General features: G+C 38.5%; 1 protein-coding gene across 2 annotated transcripts in view; it reads right to left on the reverse strand.

Annotated features, from left to right (window-relative positions):
* LOC131682197 (insulin gene enhancer protein isl-1) overlaps positions 1-15,682 on the reverse strand; it is a 145,311-nt gene extending 129,629 nt beyond the window's left edge. The window contains exon 1 of one of the 2 annotated variants that reach the window (XM_058963514.1): positions 14,560-15,682. In XM_058963514.1, the coding sequence (XP_058819497.1) occupies positions 14,560-14,716 (157 nt within the window). In that variant the 5' untranslated portion in view covers positions 14,717-15,682. The remainder of the gene's footprint in view (positions 1-14,559) is intronic. The other variant, XM_058963515.1, reaches the window with a different exon arrangement.
* Positions 15,683-19,243: the final 3,561 nt, after the last annotated feature.

Here is a 19,243-nt window from a genome sequence, read left to right on the forward strand (position 1 = left end):
TTAACGAACTTGATCGCTTGGGTGTGTGTATCACGTGTAATTTTCTCACAGCCCTCAGCAAGAAGCAAGAAGAAGTCAGTTCCATCTAACGCAATTTCTGTCAGGCCATGGCTGCTACAGTAACTATATGCAACCGACATAACATCTTCCACAGAATGTATCACGATGATAATGTATGAAACGCCCTCAACGGAACTATTGTGCAAATTCGGTTCTGCAGTGAAAAGGCGAGATGATCAAGCGAGTGGATGCATGGAATAATGGGTAATCGTCGCATGGAGTAGGCCAGATTCTCTGTCGGGGACTAACTCGACGCACCGGAAGCGGGTCACCAAGGCGCCAGTATATCGGACGCCATATCTACCCAGAATCGCCGGACCGATCATCTCGATCTACCGGGAAGCCCGTGAGCTGGTCAGTACCACTGCCATTGACTACATCGAGCAGGTCGCGTGTAATGCTAGCGGTGGGTCGTCGGGGTACCAGCAAATCGGAAGCGCTGGACCGAACTCGACACCCGAATAGATCCCGACAAAACTGGGATCTAAATGGCTGACATGAAGGGCATCGATATGGGGAGAAATTCCGCCGCCGAGAAACTCTCAGTCAGGATTGGGTAGATTCAGCGCCGGATACTAACTATCCGAGTAAACTGACGATTCCTGTACGTTTCCTAAATCCGTACTAACATCAGATGAAGTTTTCAGTTCTCTGATGTGGTGGCATACCAGTTGGAGAGAAATATAAGAATTTTGAAGATGTACAGAGCCAAATGATCATCATTTACCAAGTAAGCAAATCTGCAAGTCACAAGTGATCAACCAAAGCGACCGTTTCCACCTGAGCTTGAAAAATTATAGTACGCATTCCCCAGGATACTGTGTATGAAATACGCAATCGAAAAAATTTTTTAGTAGCGATCGATAAATTCATGGAAATTTTTGGAACACCTTTCGAACCATTCCAGAATGTTTTCCAAAACTTCAAGCTAAAACGCTATATTCAGCGGCGTAGTAGCGTGGACTGGGGGGGGGGATGTTGAGTACGCACCTCCCGCCCAGAAATATTTTAATGAAATTTGAAAAATATGAATATGTTCAATACAAATGTGCCTAATACTTAAAATACGAAATACTTCTCTGAGTTTCATTTGAAAAAGATATCTTCTGAGAATATTTATTTATAGTGAAAATTGGGAACATGCCTCGGCACCTACCGGTCAGCTCGTTGTGGAGGCTGGGTTTACCGCCAAGGACTACAACGAGTAGATCACGGCGATGCGGGGAGCTAACAAGAACATTGACGCGGCTGATTCAACAAGAATGAGTGTGACGCCTTATGACATTACAATGCCGCGGAAACTGTAATTACGCAGTAGACGGCGTTCAGCTTACTGGGTAAATGAGTCGCTCGGTACGCTGCACATTGCTTGTCTCAGAGGCAGAAGGTGGGCTCAGAGCAAGATCGGAGAGTGAGAGAGGAGCGCAAGGCGACGTTTCGGGAAGTTGGGGCCGCTTCAAAACGGGAGATCAAGCTAAGCAAGCCAGTTTGACATAAGGAACAGTGCTGAGAATTAGACGCCAATCCCTGGGGGACGCTTGCCGAGTCGTGAAAGCGAAGATGATGGTCCGTCGACGGGACCTGAAATGTGCCCTAGTAAGCTAAAGATAATCGTTGAGGGTTTCTTCCCGAAGCATGATCCAACTACCTGGTCACTGACACTGTACGGCTAATAAGAAGGAGCAAACACAGGCGAGTGGCAAATGACTAACGACGAGCTCAAATAAGCGTCGATGCGACTAAAATCAACTATCCGGACATGTTCAGAGTAGTGCTGTAGAAGTGTTCAGCTAAGGGCAGTTTCCCCGAAATGTAGAAGGCACAGAAGCTGGTGTTGCTATCAAAGCCAGAGACACACTTGGAAAGCTCATGGAAACAATTAGCCTTAACAGGCTGACGAAATGCACAAAGGGTGAGAGCGGACTGTCCAAGATGCAGTTTGGATTCCGCAAAGAAGTATCGATATTGAAGGTAATTCGGACAATGCTCGTGAGTACTGAGAAGGCATCTAATCAGAAACTAAGAGGAGATAACCATGCCAGATGCTACCTGAAGAGCTACTTTCAGAGTAGAGTGCTGCTGTCCAAGATGAACAAAGGGCATAAGTCAATGCGAGTCACACCGGGCGTTCCTCATGGCTCCATTCTAGGTCCAACTTTTTTGAACGGGATTTACGATGGGGTCTTGACACTGCGGTTGCACAGGAAACCGTTGGTTTCGCGGACGACGTGTCACTAACGATGATGGGTGAGAAACTAGATGAAGTGAAGGTGTCGGTGATCGAGAACTGGATGAACTGGGTCAAGCTGCAGATTGCTCACAACAAAACGGAGGTGTTGTTGGTCAGCAACTGTAAAACGGTTCAGAGGGTGAAAATCGACGTCAGAGGGCATGCGATTGCATCGAAGCGTCCAATGAAGCAATGAAGAGTGATAATAATCGACAACCGGTTGAGCTTCATCAACCACGTCGACAACGCCTGCGAAAAGTCGGCGATGGCAACGAACGCAATAGCGTGGATCATGCCAGACGTCAGCGCCCCGAGAAGCAGCACGAGACGTCTGCTATCTAGTGTTTCGTCATCGATACTGCGATATGGGGTTCCTACCTAGGGTGCAGTGCTGAAAACCAAGTGGAACCGCATAAAGGCGAACAGAACATTTCGGCTGACGGTTGCACAAGTCGCGAGCGCGTACAGAATAATATCGTCGTAGGTAGTATACGTTATCGCCCGGATGATCGCCATTTGCATCACCCGGTGGAGGATATCGAGTGCTACAATCGAAAGAACACCAGACACGTAAGGAAGATGGTGAGAATCGATTCGATGACGACGTGACGGCAAGAATGAAAAAATACGGAGAAAGGAAGGGAGACCTTCCGGTTAATTCCAAACCTGTTAACGTGGGTGAATAGATAGCATGGAGAGGTGAGCTTCCACCTGTCACCTCTCCTGTCGGGCCACGGCTGCTTCTGGAAGTATCTTCATCCGTTCGAGCACGCAACGTCATCATTGTGCCCGGAGTGTAAGAATGCCGAAGAGACATCGGAGCATGTGATGGGAGCTGTTCGAAACGGGAGGACCGGACGTCAACCCGGATAATGTCGCCTACAGATTGACGTAAACACATATAACGCGGTCAACATAGTGGTAATGCTTATCATTATAGATTACAACGGAAATGGCGTTAAAATAGTTAGAAACAGGGACAAATCACCGCCGGGAAACTCCGCAGGATTAGGATAGATTCAAAGTCGAGAAGTAGTTGAGTATGCTGCGACAGACCACTGAGTATGGGTCGTCTGGACGCCACGCCCCATCCGAAATCGCAGCTCGGCACCTAGCTGATTGGATCGGATTCGGGAGAACTTCTTTCGCCGTGGAAGTCTCCGTCCGAGTAGGCCAGGTCCATCGTGTGGGACTAGACTGCCCAAACCCGTTCTCTGAGTTGTTTTTGTAATTTTTTTTTAAAATCGACGGAGAATGTGGCGAGTCAAAGTAATGATTTTTTTTCCAAATTCTAAATTGGAAATAATTTCACTCCTATTAGATAATCAGCAGTCAAACATGATGAAGTTAGTGTGCAATCCGCCAAAATCATCGTCACAACGCAACGCAACGCAAATACGAATTTGGAATTAACTTCTATAGTTATTTTAATAATTAAAAAATGCTTATGTTTTTTGCCACCCAGTTGTGCTAGGACATTTTATTTAATAATTGTAACGGCCTAATTAAAATTAATACAAAAGACTTCTAGACTTTGTATTACTTTTGTTGTTGATTTTTTACTAATATGCTCTATTATAGCTGATTTTTGGAATCTTTAAAAACGAACATTGTATACTAACACATTAAAACAATTCCATTATTTTCAATTACAAATGTAATGTTTTTAATTCAATTTTGTAAAATTTCAAAAATATATCATAATCGATTTTTTTTCCTGAATGATCAAATTGCCCTTTATGTGGTTGAAACCGAATTATCTTATGATTGTACAATTTTAGACGAAGAAAGGCTCCTAACTCTTCAATCATAATAGTTAGATATGCGGTGGCTTGAGCAAATTGTCAACTCTGAAACAAGTTGCCTGAAAATTACTTTAGTTTCAAATCAGCACCGTCAAATCATAACGCATGAACCAATAGAGATAGACATTTAATTTATTTAATAAAGTTTCTTAAATTTGTACATTTTACAAATTTGTACAATATTGCGCACCTTTTTTCACACATTTAAAAAGTTGATGCTTACACCAAGGCTTACACCCTACTTTAATTAATAAGAAAAAAATGAAAAAATGCTGGTTTTCCAAAGACAATCGTATCGATTTCGATTTTCGCAGAATTCTCATTTCCGCCTTAACAACTGGCAATCCACCTGATGTAGTTCCAAACTAATTTAATAGCCCATAAAATTCACCTCATTACCGGCCCTGTCAGATGTGAAAACTCGAATCATCCTACCCTGCAGGTGGTGAGCGAAATTTGTCACCATTTGCTGCCGTCTTCAGAATCTGTCACCTTGCCGCGTATGCCAGTTGACAACTTCATAAATATATTTTTTTTTCTCCAGCCACATGCAAGACATTTTACGACATGGCAGCAGGCTATGATGGAAGCGGGGTCACTCGCTAAGGTCATCGAGTTTATAACAACGTTGCGAGTTGCGTGTTGCGAGATGAGACGACAGCGCGACTTCTCCAGCCAGGAACGTCAACCGCACACGTATAAGTAATTTATGAACGCGACGGAATCGGCCCGGTTTCAGAACCAATAATGGACGCGTTCTTAATGGAAGCTGAACAAAAAATGCATTTTCTGGTGGGAAACCTGACTGACAACAGTCAAAACAAACAAGGTTAGTATAAATAATGGAATCCGAATGGGCCGCCCGGATACTAAAAAAAGCTCTATTAATAGAGTCAATTAGATAGTCGTTTCGGGTATCTTAAATCTCCTTACTGAAGTAAAGCGACCGACGTTCGAGAAGAAAAAACTGCAGCCGGGAAGAATTATGTGCATGAACTATTAACCGCTAAATGGTTGGTTTGTGTTTTTTTTCATCGGGCCCTAAAAGTGCGTCTTCACTGTACGAGAAGTTGGAAAACATGGGAGATAACTTTTAAAATTGCCGTCATCAAATTTCAGCCGTCTGTCGGGGGTTCGAAGGTTGAACCGCAGCAGCAGCGTCCATCCATCCATTCGTCAGATTCTTGCGGAGAGAAAACAAAATATGTCAAAAAACACCGACAGCGTGTGCAGCACCGTTCTGATTGAACACATGTTGATGAATGACGTTAGCGTAAACATAACGTCGATTTTTCAAGGGATCGCTTGTTTTTTTCGATTTTTCGACCTGCACCGGGTGACCTCGGATGCCGTGGCAACGAGATCGGTTGTGCATGGTATGATCCACGAATATGACGGCGTAATTAGCGTTGCAAATTGGTCGTATCGTGAAGAGACGCTAATTACGCCTTTTCCGAAATCTGCGATGCTCCGTATCCTTACTACCATTAGTAGACATGCTGAAATCACTGCCCGGGATCGGGTGTGAAAAATTGTAACCGTGGAATCGGGTAGCGACAGAACGATCATAACATGCCTCCATAAGATGCCTGGTGTTGGTGATTGACAGGTTTTTGCAGAGTTGGCGAATAACCGGAGATTAGATTCGCACTGCCGATTTGTTTGTTTCTTTTAGATTATGGCGCAGTTTTTAGGACTGGCGATCGCTGGTGTCAGGGCCGAAATTGTGGGAAAGCCGAAGAGTTGGTTTGTTATGACTTATTGCTTTATCATGTCCTTGAGGTATGAAATAGAGCATGGGAAAGGGATTTAAGAAGAACTTAATGTCGGTCAGATAACTGTCTCATTTAAACAAAATAAATCCTCCTAAAATGCGAATAGCGGATTGATATTACCAATCTGGATTATTAGGAGCAAAATATCGCAAATGGATTGCCCGCGGGATATAACGATGGGGAACCTGGCCCGATACTAAAGACAGCAGATTTTTTGTCATGTGCTAAAGATATGATAATTAGCAACAATGAAGGTTTAAATACTTTAATAAATAACCCGATCTTAAAGTATGAGTCATATCACAGGAAACAGCGGCTCGAGGACAAGCGATGACAGCTGACCCTAAACGAAACTTACTTTCGTCGGTTTGACGGGTAACGATAGGAAATTCCCTTTACTACTAGAACGGGTTCAACAACCAGTGAAGGGAATTTCGAACGAGCTGCTGCTTCCAGTCGTACTAGAACCCAACCTGTTACGTATGACTACCTGGTGGTTGTTTCAGCCGGCGCGCGTGATTGTATGGCGATAATGCGATTACAAATTTAGGGTTCGATGGCGCTCAGCTCTTGGAAATAGAACAAAAATATTTGATAAAGCAATGAAAAAATAGCAACCATTAATTGGAAGGTCATGTATTAATGCTACAATTTAATTTATTAGGGAGACAAAGGAGGCCTTTTTAAATTATAGATCTTTTATAACTTCCGTGTCATTCGTCTCTTTTTTCAAGTTAGAAAAATCTTTTTAGAAAAATCTACAATCCGATGTGTGGGGTTGGGAATCGAACGTAGGTGACGTTATTTCCGCCTCAAGTTGCCTTTTGATATTCAACAGGTCAATATATAATTTTTGCTGACACTTCATTTAGAACCAATGAACGTAAATTTTAAAAATAAATTTAGAAAAAGCCCATTAAAGTAGACTGTGTTTGATTCTGTACAGTTAAACGAGTTTAAAGTTTGAATCGCAGCATCCTTTATGTTATAATTAGAAATAAATTTTGCCATATTTCTTGCTTATTATAACATATTTAAAATCTAGAAATTTGTACAGCTAAACTATATTATGATTATGAGTTGTAGAGAATTAATTCTTCTATTTGAATATCTTTTAGTAAAATTTTTCAGAAAACAAAAAAATATTTGTCAAAAAAAATGCAATCCTCCAGAAATTATTTTCTAAGTTTTTTTTTTGTTACGGCAAAGAAACTTTAATTGCATTACGAAGAATTTATCAGTCAAAAGAAGTTTAACTTTTCATAGTAGGGGAGACCGGGGCTAGTTGGCGGTATTTCTGTTTTAATTTTTTACCGCTTTGATTTTGGTAGATCTTGCAAAATAGAACACGTTGCATGAAAGGGCAGATTGTTGGCAACATCTCTGAATTTTATGAAAATATTTCATACGTTGTCTTTATTTTTAGAGACAAAAATATGTGACGCGGAAAAGCCGCCAACTTACCCCAGCCCCGGGGTAAGTTGGCGGTATATGTGAGGTAAGATGGCGGAATGCCAAAAAATAAGCAATTAAATGGAAATTCGATTACATCAGTGGTTCTTATGAAATGTGCCGATTGTCTTTTCAATAAAACTGTATATTATTCGACACTTTTCATTATATTTCAGTCTCAATACCCCGTCATTTTGCCTTCGACGCGTACTCCATATTCAAAAGTAAATTTTCGAAATTCTTCTGGCGATTGGTCGAAATAATTGTCCCCTGCAGTGACGAGAGACACAAAAAAAATTTCTCTTACTTTGGAGTGAATTCGAGTAATGAAAATATTTGATGATTATGTTTGCACAGTAAATAGTACCGCCAACTTGCCCCGTGTGCGTCATTGCCAACTTACCCCAACCGCACTTTTTATGAAAAAGGATTTAAAAAATTACTTTTGGGTATGGATAGGTGTAATATCTATACGGATACTGAAAGCTCTTTTCACGTTCTATCGAAAAATATAATCATACGGGAATATATTGAAAACCATCTTAAATAACATAAAATGTTTAAAATTAAGAGAATTTACAAAGTATGCTCAAAAACACAATATCACCCACAGTTTCTACAAAACAAAACGTTTACCAACAAAAATACATTTGATAATGCGTTTCACATTACTTGAGGTTCACAACGAGAGAGAGCGCTTTATGTCTAATAGAAACGGAGAAAAGGGGATTCCGCCAACTTACCCCAAGCGCCAACTAGCCCCGGGCTCCCCTATTTACCATACATAAATATATTTTTCTTATAGAATATGATACCAAATGGCATTTCAAAGCAAAATGCTCTTAGTAAATTGTTTCCAAAATTATAGTGCAATAAAAATAACAGATTTTATAACTAAAACTTCGAACATATCTTTAAAATTCAACAACTTAAAATAATGTACATAAAGCATATACTTGAAAATGTTATTTCAATTCAAAATGGTCCTACAAAAGTGTTCTTCAAAATTCACCCGTGTTCAAGTTATTTTAGATTTCCTTTCGACATAAAGTACTATTTCGTGCTAATACGAACTTTTCATAAGTTATTCACGTTTTATCATCAAGCACAATATACTTTTCAAAATAAACTTGAAATTTCCTGAAAATATCCAGTTCCTAGATCAAGGTTTTTTTTACTTTGTTTTATGGAAGTTTTAACCTGGGAATCGAACCCAATTTGCTGCAATCAGCAAATAAAAAAAACTTTCCGGCGGGATTAGGAATTGACATTTTTTTCGATCATAAATATTTTAAACTTAGACCAATTTGTCTTTTTTCCGAGTTGGAAACATTCTATTTCAGCAACCGTACAGTTGTTTTAACAAAAGTTGCCTGAATCCTAAAAATCTAAATTGACGCAAGAAGTATTGAGGTGCAATATAGTAACATTCCAATATTGAGATATATTTGAATAGATTTCCAAACATACGATATGCAACTGAAATAATGTCCCCTAGAAGCTGCCCCGATCCAGTTGAGAAATGATCGACCGACACTGCATATGGTTACACATTATTAGAGTAAGGTGGGGCAAAAGTGCGCACCTAACAGTTTTTGTAAAATAACTATTGGTAGAAAAGCACTAGAAAATCGGCATGATTACAATTTATTACTCTCATCACACATCTTCAAAACGTAATACTAGATATCTCTTGGTTTTGCTTGTAATTCGAGAGATAGTTATTTTCTTATGAATACTCAAATGCGTACTTTTGCCTCATGGTCGGGGCAAGAGTGCGCATAGCACGGGGCAAAAGTGCGCACAGCTTAAATAGCCGATTTATTTCCGCCCATAAATTAAACTAATCAATTTTAGGATATCCATCCCCTCTTACTCTTCCTTCATAACTAAAAAGTACCCCTCCCTCTGCCTCGGTTGATGTTGTTCAGTTTTCCATTATGTTGAAAAAACTTGGATGTTTCATCTTTTAGACAATGTCGTTCATGATCAAACTGTCACCCCTGGTAACATAATTATTTGTCATAGTTGGGTAGATCACTACAAGAATTCTTGCGAATATGCTATTTAAATTGGAAATACATCTTTATTTACATATTCATGGTTTTTTGGTTCTTTTTTAATTACTCTGAGCTTTCGGCACTCTATATTTTTCCTTGGAACCAGTTATGCTGATGCTTTTGTTCCTAAACCGCTCATATCAGTCGTAATTTGACTGGTGAGCTCGCAGTTATTGAAGATGCTGGTCCTTTCTTTAAATCATGGAAGAATTAGTTCAATTTTTATATAAAAAGCTTCACTCGCGTCTTTTGATTTGGGGCGGATATGCTATGCGCACTTTTACCACACTGTCAGTTTTTTAACTTATTCAATTGTTACGAAAATTACTGATTTTTTCATTAAATCAAATATATCTCGCAACGAACCATATGTTGAAGATTTTTAGGGTACTGTAGTTTTATAGATCCTGATTTATTCAAACAGCTAATTTATGATTCCCAAAATTCAAAAAATAATATCAAATCAGCGAAAAATGGTCCTTCCCCCTTAATTTCAAGCCACTATATTCAAACCTTTCATGCTTATATGTGCGATTTGTTGACTTAATGATACACTAAATCCATACAGAGTTGCCAGGTTCTAGCGCTTGTGTGCTTCTAAAAGTCCTATGCGCACTTTTGCCCGACGCGCACTTTTACCCCACCTTACTCTATATGTTCCGGTATTTTTATGGCTACTAATTAAACTGTTCAGTGAGTTTGACAGCTGAGACATGCTGTAACTTTGGCGTTTACATTTTCGCAAATGAAGAGCTGGAGGTGATAAATTTCGCAATTTAATTTTAGTAATGCATTAGGACATTCCCGCACGGTCAATTGAGAGGGACATTGAATGATAAATTGAATTCTTCTTTTTTACATTTATTGAAATGCAAAGCTCAATTTCCTCAACATATCAATATATTTTCCAACCCGTAAGGTTAAACGGAGAACGGTATGAAAATCGAAAACGGAAAAGCAATTTTTTCCACACTGTTTGCTAAAACTTTATCAAAATCAATCAGTTTGTTTAGAGTACGCTGATTGATTTTCATCAACCCTCTGCTGCCCAACCCCTCTCTTCACAACATTCCTATTAATCATACAAATACATTCTTTGCATTTTAGAATTACTATGTTGAATATATTTAACGTTAAAAGTTGTAAATTTGGGGAAAACGAGAAAAAAATATTTGGTGCATGGCAAAAAGGTAATTTAGTTAAAAAATGTTCATGCCTTTTTAAATTTTTGGTGAATAAAAAATATATGTTTAAGTTGCTAGCTTGTAGTTCACCTCTGTAGCCGTGAAATTATGTTGTGAACAATGGGGAAATAAAAGCTATTAGGGTAGGTGCTCCTATAGTTGAGGTGTACCAATAGTTGCAGTAGTGGGTAATACGCCAAACTAAGGTACCAATTATCAATAAATATTTTTTATCGATTCATCGCACTAAAATTATGCGACAATAAAACTGTTATCCTTGAAATTTGCTCAAATACCTATTGAAAAAAAAAGATTTTCTTTGAATTTTGAGCTCCCTTGCACCTATAGTTGATATAGTGTACCTACAGTTGCAAGTCCCATAAGAAATCAATGGGATTTGCAACAATAGGAACCGAAATTAGTGATTGCACCACTATTGGTACATGTGTTCGTATAGTGGTACAAGCGGTTCTGAATACATAAATTGGTTATTAAACCATCTTTATATTTATATTTATGAAGTGGGGATTAAAAGCTTTCCTTTCATGTATTAACATTGTTCATAGGTCTATTCATCGATTTTTAGCAAAAGTTTTCCTTAAGTACGCGACTATTGGTACATCCACCCTAGCAATAAAATCCTGACTCGTAAAATGGTCATGTTGGACAATTTTGAGCGTTGAATGAAAAATCCGTAGCTTTCGTGAGCTGGCAATATATTTTTCGACTTTCTCATTACAAAAACAATCTACAATAGCTTTTTCAGACAAAACAAAAAATTGGTCAGTAGACCGTTAAGATTCAGCAAACGGTGTAGAAAAAAAACTGCCTTTTTTCCTACCGTTCTCCGCACAATCTTGGGACAATGTTCTACTTTTGGGGTGAAAGAATTCGATTCTTTACATTTTTTATATTTTTCTGCAGCTAATGATTAAGACGTGATTTCGCCGAATTCGAAGCACTGTAAAAGTGAATTTATAGCTTTAATCACCGTATCTTTTAAATAGGTTGTTCGAAATTGTTGATGTTCAATACTGTTTTCGCTATCTAGATTAAATAATTATGTATTCTTATTTATTCATAAAACTTTTTTTTTTCAAACGAAAAGAAATCTATTCTTTTACCCTCAAAAAGGTAAGAGGCCCGGCTAGTTACAGTTCTCTAGTTTCAATGAAATTATTATTTGAAATTTCTCTCACTGATAAAACGACAAAAAGACGATTGCATTGGGTCTTAGGAGCGATGTTTCTTAGAGTCACAATTTTAGCATGACTTTTTCAGAGTTAATTTATGAAAAAAATACGATTTCCTATAATGAACCGTTTACGAACATCGTTACTAAACTCCCAAAAGCATGAATAATAAATCTCGAATTAATGACATTATTTATGTTTTCATAAAACCAGTTTCCCGAAAAATATACTTGGTATTATACTCAAATAATTTGAGTTATATCAACATCGAATAAAAGAACCGAAAAAAAAGGATGTTCATGATTTCAGGAGGTTAGTCACGATTATCTTAATTTATGTGTACGTTATCATGATATTTGGTAATAATAATATTTGGTAATCATGAAAGCGTAAACGATCTTATAGTTTTGTGAATAATTTCACGAACACGATTTGTGACTATATCTTTTGTTTTTACCGTAATTTTTATTTTCACAAAACATCACAATGAACCTTATCAAATCTCGACAAACATATGATTAGGGCTCAAAAACCAACTGTCGTAATTCACGTCGGGGGGAAATTCCGGATGAACCGTTAATCGCCCAGCGAAATACACCGTGCTTGGGCAATAACGGTTTTTCCAGAATATCTCTTTAAAGTGAATTTTGACATTTGGTTTTTGTGCTCTAATCATATGTTTGTCAAGAAATGTTCGAGTTCCTAATTTATTCTCTTATATGCACTACTCGTACCAATGGTTGTAGCTAGTAGCTAAACACAACTATGTTAAAATTCATGAATAATTTTTAAAATATTGTGAAATGGTTCTCCTGAAAATTTTAAGACCATGTGCAGAGTTGCTTGAAAGAGAAAATGATTAGGATCTTCTAAATTTCACAAGTACACAACATAGATCACGAATAATGACCTATGAATCAAAAATCGGTTCACGAATCCATGAATAATACTTTGATTTAGTGAACTATTTCACGTACACGAATGAGATTGATTAATATGCTAAGTTTTTATTCTGAGTCTGTGAAATTGTTCACGTAAAATATTAGGATCGAGCGCAAAATTGTATATTCTATAAAATATATAATGAACGTGGACGCGTGTTTTATGAACCAATTAGCGTTCACAAACTATGATTCGAATATTACGAATTTCGTGTAACAATCAAGATGTAATAAATCATGAAACAAACAACCACAAACAAGGTTCCAGAATGTATCCATTCAATCACTAGTCAACATTTGGTTTATGAAAAATATTCATATTGTTGTGAAATAGTTCACATGGCGGAAATTCGGACTGAAATTCACAAAAAAACAACAAGTCATCATGGAAGGAAAATTTAGCACAGTTATAAATTATAATTATTCACGGTCCTCTTTTTGTAACGTAAAAATGGGGGGAAATTGGGAACATTGTTTTTCCATGTATATTGAATGTTTATGTAATAAATGGTAAATCATTATTTTAAGATAAACAATTTTCGCAAACTTTGAAACAATCTTCGCATTCTAGAACAAATGAAAACACTTTATACTGCGCCCCGCGTCCAAATGTCAATTTGTTTTTTCAGTTATTTGAAATCTATCATCACCATTGTGTCTATAGCACAATGACAATAATGGAGTACAAATAACAGAACGTTACATTAGCTATGGAATTTGCGTTTCGACTTCGTCTCATCAGAACGGTTTTCATAGTAATGACAACATGTAATCATGTTTTGCATATTATACACCGAATCTTGCGTAACCCGTCTAATGGCGGGGTTTGGAACCAGAGGATTAATACATATACAACAGTTCTAATAACAGAATGCATAAATAATCTCTTGTGATTGAACACGATAAAATCGTTTCAGAATATCCTATTTGACTATGTTGTCGCTTTACGGATCTTCGACGCAATCTCACTAATTCACCGTATAGTTTTAGCAACATCATTTGAGCGACCGAAAATAAAAGTCGCAAGGATAGAACATGCTTCGCAAAACCCGTTTTAATAATATTAAAATATAAAAATCGGAAATAAACTTCAAGCATAAAAATCGGACAGAAATTCTTTAGCATAAGAATGTCTTGAAAAGTTTTCACCCATAAAACTCGGCAAGGATGAACCTCCAGTATAAAAATCGTTTTAAAATAAATAAATCGTTCGTAGGAGCATCCGTATATCTTGATGTTCAAGATTAAAAGTCGGCTAACAAAAATTACTTTGTAAGAATCGGATATATTTTTTCCGGTTCTTTTACTGAAGGTTTTTTTATCCGACTCTTACAAAGAAATGTCCCAGTTCGATTTTTATGCTTGAAGTTTATTTCCGATTTTTATATTTTAATATTATTATAACGGGTTTTGCGAAGCATGTTCTATCCTTGCGACTTTTATTTTCGGTCGCTCATTTCTAGATCGCAAAGAATGAATTAATTATGGAAAACTAGTTTTCAATTTCAACGATTACTAGTTTCTGTAGTCCTTAGGATGACGAAACTTCAAACATCACAGTAGGCGGAGCGCCACCATAAAAGTTTGTAACAACGATGAAGTCGCGAAAAATTAATCTCCTCCTTTCTACAAATTAATAATCCAAAAGGATAATTGCCAGTACCACTTAAGACTCCCAACGCCAGCTCACTGAAACTCCTTATCAAGTTTACCCAAAATTTGTCACATAAATCACACACCGTCGGATTTCAATTCACGACCCACTTTCGAATTTCGTAATTGAACTCCTGGTCCCCGAAACCGCAGGTAGCTGCCCTTCTTCAGCCCACCAATTCCGTCCCCAGAGCGCGCGCACTTACTTGGTAGAATGTTTGGCGTATGGCACGTTCCACCCCCGTTGTCCAGCGGGTCCAGGTGATGGTTCATCACCAGCGACGGCTGCACCAGTCCTCCGCGATGATTCTGCAGGGGATTCAATTGGTGCGCCAAGGGGCCACCGATCTCTGCCATTACCATATAGGATGATTTTTTGGGTGGTTTTGTATCGCCCGAACAGGTGATGATTGGTCACACAAACACGAACACAGACACACAAACACGCAGCAAGCCAACGCACGATCGGTTGGATTGCACAATCTTCCAGCCAATATTGACAGCAATTGGACTTCACTTTCGGCACTGGGCGCACTTTTATCCTGGTTTACTACTTTTCTTCGTCTCGCTTCCGCCGTGATCTGGGGTGAGTGCAAGGTCAGTCCAACGGAATTTACGATCACACGATCCACGGATTGGTTAAGGCACACGCACTTGTTGATTGGAGCGTAAAGGAATGAAAACGGTAGCCTGTACGTTATTACCTGACGAGGATTTTATTTATTTTAGCGCCACCGAAATTGGTGAGCAATTTGTTGAACAAGCAAAGCTGAGCTGTATCCGCTTTTTTCGACCGAGGCTTGTTTGCTTTCGCGGCTTTGATTTACGATGGCCACGCTCGTAGATCACTGAACTTTTAATTGCTATCCGTATAATTCATGTATTGATATTCATTTCATTTGCCGGAGAAGATCTATAAACACATATTTCTTTTGAGCTCTTTCTGTTACTGGACGTCTTTCCTGTTATCTCGGGTTCTCCCAAACGAATCTCACTGCCCGCTCATATAAATAATAAACAGGAGTGGCATTGGTCGAATTAGGCTCGTACTCGTATCGGGGCGACTGTTCAAGAGGAGTCCCGAAGCCGTCCGAAAAATTACAATCTAAACGATAATCATTTCCAAAACGGTCCCAGCTACGATGAAGATCCGCGGGTTCTCGACGTGATCCTCAGCTATGTTTATCATGTGCTAGAAGCACTAAAAGGATCAGCCACCGACAGCTGAAGATCGATCTACACGTTTCGGGGGTACGAGTACACACGAAAGTTAATCAAAACAGTACACAACATAACCCGCGAGCGGTCGGCACTGAACTAAATCAACTCCGACGGTGAGAGGTGTCACAATTTCGAGTTTTTACACAAAATCTAACCAATACTAGCATCCCAATGCGATGGTGGTGTGCGTTGAGAGGCAAAGGAAAAGCAAAAAGCCGCTGTGCAATCTGAGAAAATTTCACTCACACTTTTCATTTCGAAACCAACACCGCAACACCTAGGAAGCAGGACCACTAACACACTGAATCGAAACAAACTTCCGAAAGTGTGAGCAGAAAGAGAGCAAAAGAAGCTAGGCAGGGCCTCGCCTTCCGTCGCATCGATCGCGCTGGATTGGTTGCTAAGGTGCTAAGGCCGACTATGCTGGGTTGGCTGGGGTAGACTGTGTGTTTATGCTTTTTTATGGTAGGGGGTGGTGGCTCTGCTTAATTTGTGTTGCCGTTACCTTCTCTCGAGCACGCACACATCCACACACGCGCAGATATTTTCCCGTAAGTGTGTGGAACAAAATGGTTGGCAATGGAGGCGCGTTGTGCAACGTGTGCCTGCGGAGAATCGGGTGTTGGTGGATTTTTATTGTCTTCTTTGCGGATCAGTTCACTCAATCAGGACCTGGAGAGAAGATTAACTTCTTCATCCCGCTAGACACGGCGCGACAGGCGATGCGTTTTGGAAGCGAGTTGTGCCACCATCATGTCGTCGGCAGACAGGTTCAGGTGAAGTGCGTGGCGTTTATATACAACGTGGGGTGGTTTGCTGGTAGGTGAACGACGTCACTCTGCCATAGTGGAGTTCGTGGTGAATTTATTCTATAGCCGCATATAAGCAGTACTTGAAGGAAAACGGTAGTCGATGATGTTTTATTTAATTTCAACACATTGTTGCCATTTCGGGCACATTCTATCAGGATTCATGAAATTTTAGTTATTTCGTGTGGAACTTGTGGGAAATATTATACTTAACCTTAAGTGCTTGTTTAAAAAGGAAGGTATTTGAGAAGTGAGCGTAATCTTTCGAGCAGTAGTACATAATAAAACAAGTTGATTGTTTTATATGCTGATAAATTGATAATAGCGAAATGAAGATCTTTCTTTGATATCTCCATTGGGCCGTTACAATTCGATTTAATTTTATTAATTTTTGACCCTGAAAGAATTTTACAACTGACGAGAATAATTACTATTGAGATATTTGTATGCTCGCGCTGAAAAAATAAATCCATGAATAAAAATAATCATACGATGCACGAATTCTTCTGTAACTATCTGGAACGAAGCATTTTCGTGCATTGTAAATAGGTTTTCATTTCACGAATCGAGAATATGGCCACTTCATGAAAGAAAATTTTCGTAATTTTACATGCAAGCGGCACGAAAGTTATCGTCGACGACAAAACTATATTTCGCGAATGAAACGAAATGTTTCGTACTTTTACTTAATATTTCTGTATATAGTACGAGTTAATTTTTTTTTTGCTTTATCTTATGAATTTAAACTTCGTTCGCGAAGCAATTGAAAAAAATAGAATGGGCAGGGTAAATATTCCTGTTATAGTAAATTTAAATGTACCTATTTTGGTTCTAGCCGATTTTTCAGAATTTGAAAGTGTGATTTGTGTTTTTAGTTGGTTTTTGTTTATTACTTATTTTGGTAACGAGTTAACGGCATATATCAGTTTTATACAGATATTTGTGCAAGAATTCTAAGACAAACGTTTAATTGAAGTGTCTTTTGCAATACAGGTTAAACTCGATTATCCGGGGTAAATGAATCGATTATTCGTATACTAGGAAAAAAACTGAAGTAAGTAAATAAGCTGGAGGTCGTCTGTTCCTTCGCTCCAGTTTAAATTACGTGGTGGTGTCACGTGACATAGCTAAGGCTTCTGTTAACTCTCATTCAAGTTAGAAGAGTGCGCGTAGTAATTCCGGAAAGAGATCCTTGTCCTTGTAGCATAAGGGAACGGAATTGACCAATGTCATGCCGGATTGTCAGGTGGTCAAGTTGTCTTCGCAGACTCTCCAACTCATGTTTGTCACCAGCGACGGACTACCAAAAGTTACTTACAGAGTCTAAGTGGCCCTCTATCATTGAACAGGCATAAATAGACGGCTAGTAGCATCCGTGCCACTAGAAGACTGTTTCAAATTTGAGCCAAGTAGACCAACAAATAAATTTATATTGCAAAAACCATCAAAATATGGGGCGAAAATACAAGGTTATAGATTTCATCACCAGGTGGCATTATATACGCAAGATGATCTGACCTGATCTGGAAATTTATTGGCAAATGACTCTATCATACGCAGGATTTCCAAAAAAAAACAGCAAAATCCCCGACCACCCTAAGGTAGAGTTACTAACGATTAAAATGTTAAAGCAGTATATCACAGAGAAGATTCATGTTTCAACGATGTCCGAAAAGAGACTTATTGTAATGGCTATTGAAAAGATAAGAGGACATTTGAAGGCTAGAAATCAAGTATATTGCGTATCGTTTCTTTTAATAGCATTTACATGATGTAGCAGTAACCTGTTAGATTTTACAGGTGGTAATTTGAGTTTTGTAGTTGCATGACGTTGCTTGAGTGTGAAGAGTGCGGACAAGGGGAGATGCTAAGTGAGGTGGGTTTACCGTCCACCATTTGAACGTTGTTTTGACCAGAAAAAAATTGTTGTTTTCCATAATGAGTCTAAGGCGGCTTTGGTAAACAAAGCGCGATATTTCCTATTTCTTGATTATTTTAAATAGTACGGTATTCAATCTGAACTTGTTAACAATGAGACTATAGTTGCCAAAGGTCGTTATTATATAGGCGAACGTTGCTATTTTAGACGATCAAGTAAATTATTTTTACACATTATAATTCTCACCATACTAACAAAATATAGAAAAAAGTATTTGTTATTGATTTTGACCGTTATTTGTTTGTGTTATCGTTAGTTTTTCGAACTTCTCACAAATATGATGTGCTTTGCTTCGCACTAACTGACATCGGAAATGCATTTGCCAAGGAGTAGTAGTCAAGTACACCGTTTGACCGTGCATGATACGTTGGGTTTAACGTTTCGAATTCGTTGATCGCGATATAGGCGTTAAGTTTAAAAATGCGATCAAAAAATTTCAATGTCAAGCAAACCTCACTAGTTTTTAAACTACGGGAGTTACAATAGTACACAGTATTTTTTCCGTTTAGATTTGTTCAGAACTTCTTGATTGTGAGCAATGCAACATTCCTGATGTGATGAAACTGGTTGGAGTCGACATCCAACTTCGAAGAAAGTCACTTATTCTCTTCCAACATGAACATTTCACTTCGCCGAATCTTGTCACCTTGAGGTTCATTTATGTTTTATTCTCGCTGTAGAAATAGAAAAAACTGCTTATTGTAATATTTTCCATTTCTGTACGGATTTTTTTGTCGAGGTAGGGTTTTTGTTAAATAATTCAATATACGTTTTGTACACTCGTTTATTATGATCGGCTTAGGAAGACGTAGAAAATAATCTAAATGATACATTTTAAATAATAACAGTCTACATAATAATATTTTATAGACAGCGCCGGTGGTTAACTAATAAGCCTGACCGCTGTTTACTCCAGCGTGG

The sequence above is a fragment of the Topomyia yanbarensis genome, chromosome 2, assembly GCF_030247195.1.
Source record: "Topomyia yanbarensis strain Yona2022 chromosome 2, ASM3024719v1, whole genome shotgun sequence".
Taxonomy (NCBI): Eukaryota; Metazoa; Arthropoda; class Insecta; order Diptera; family Culicidae; genus Topomyia; species Topomyia yanbarensis.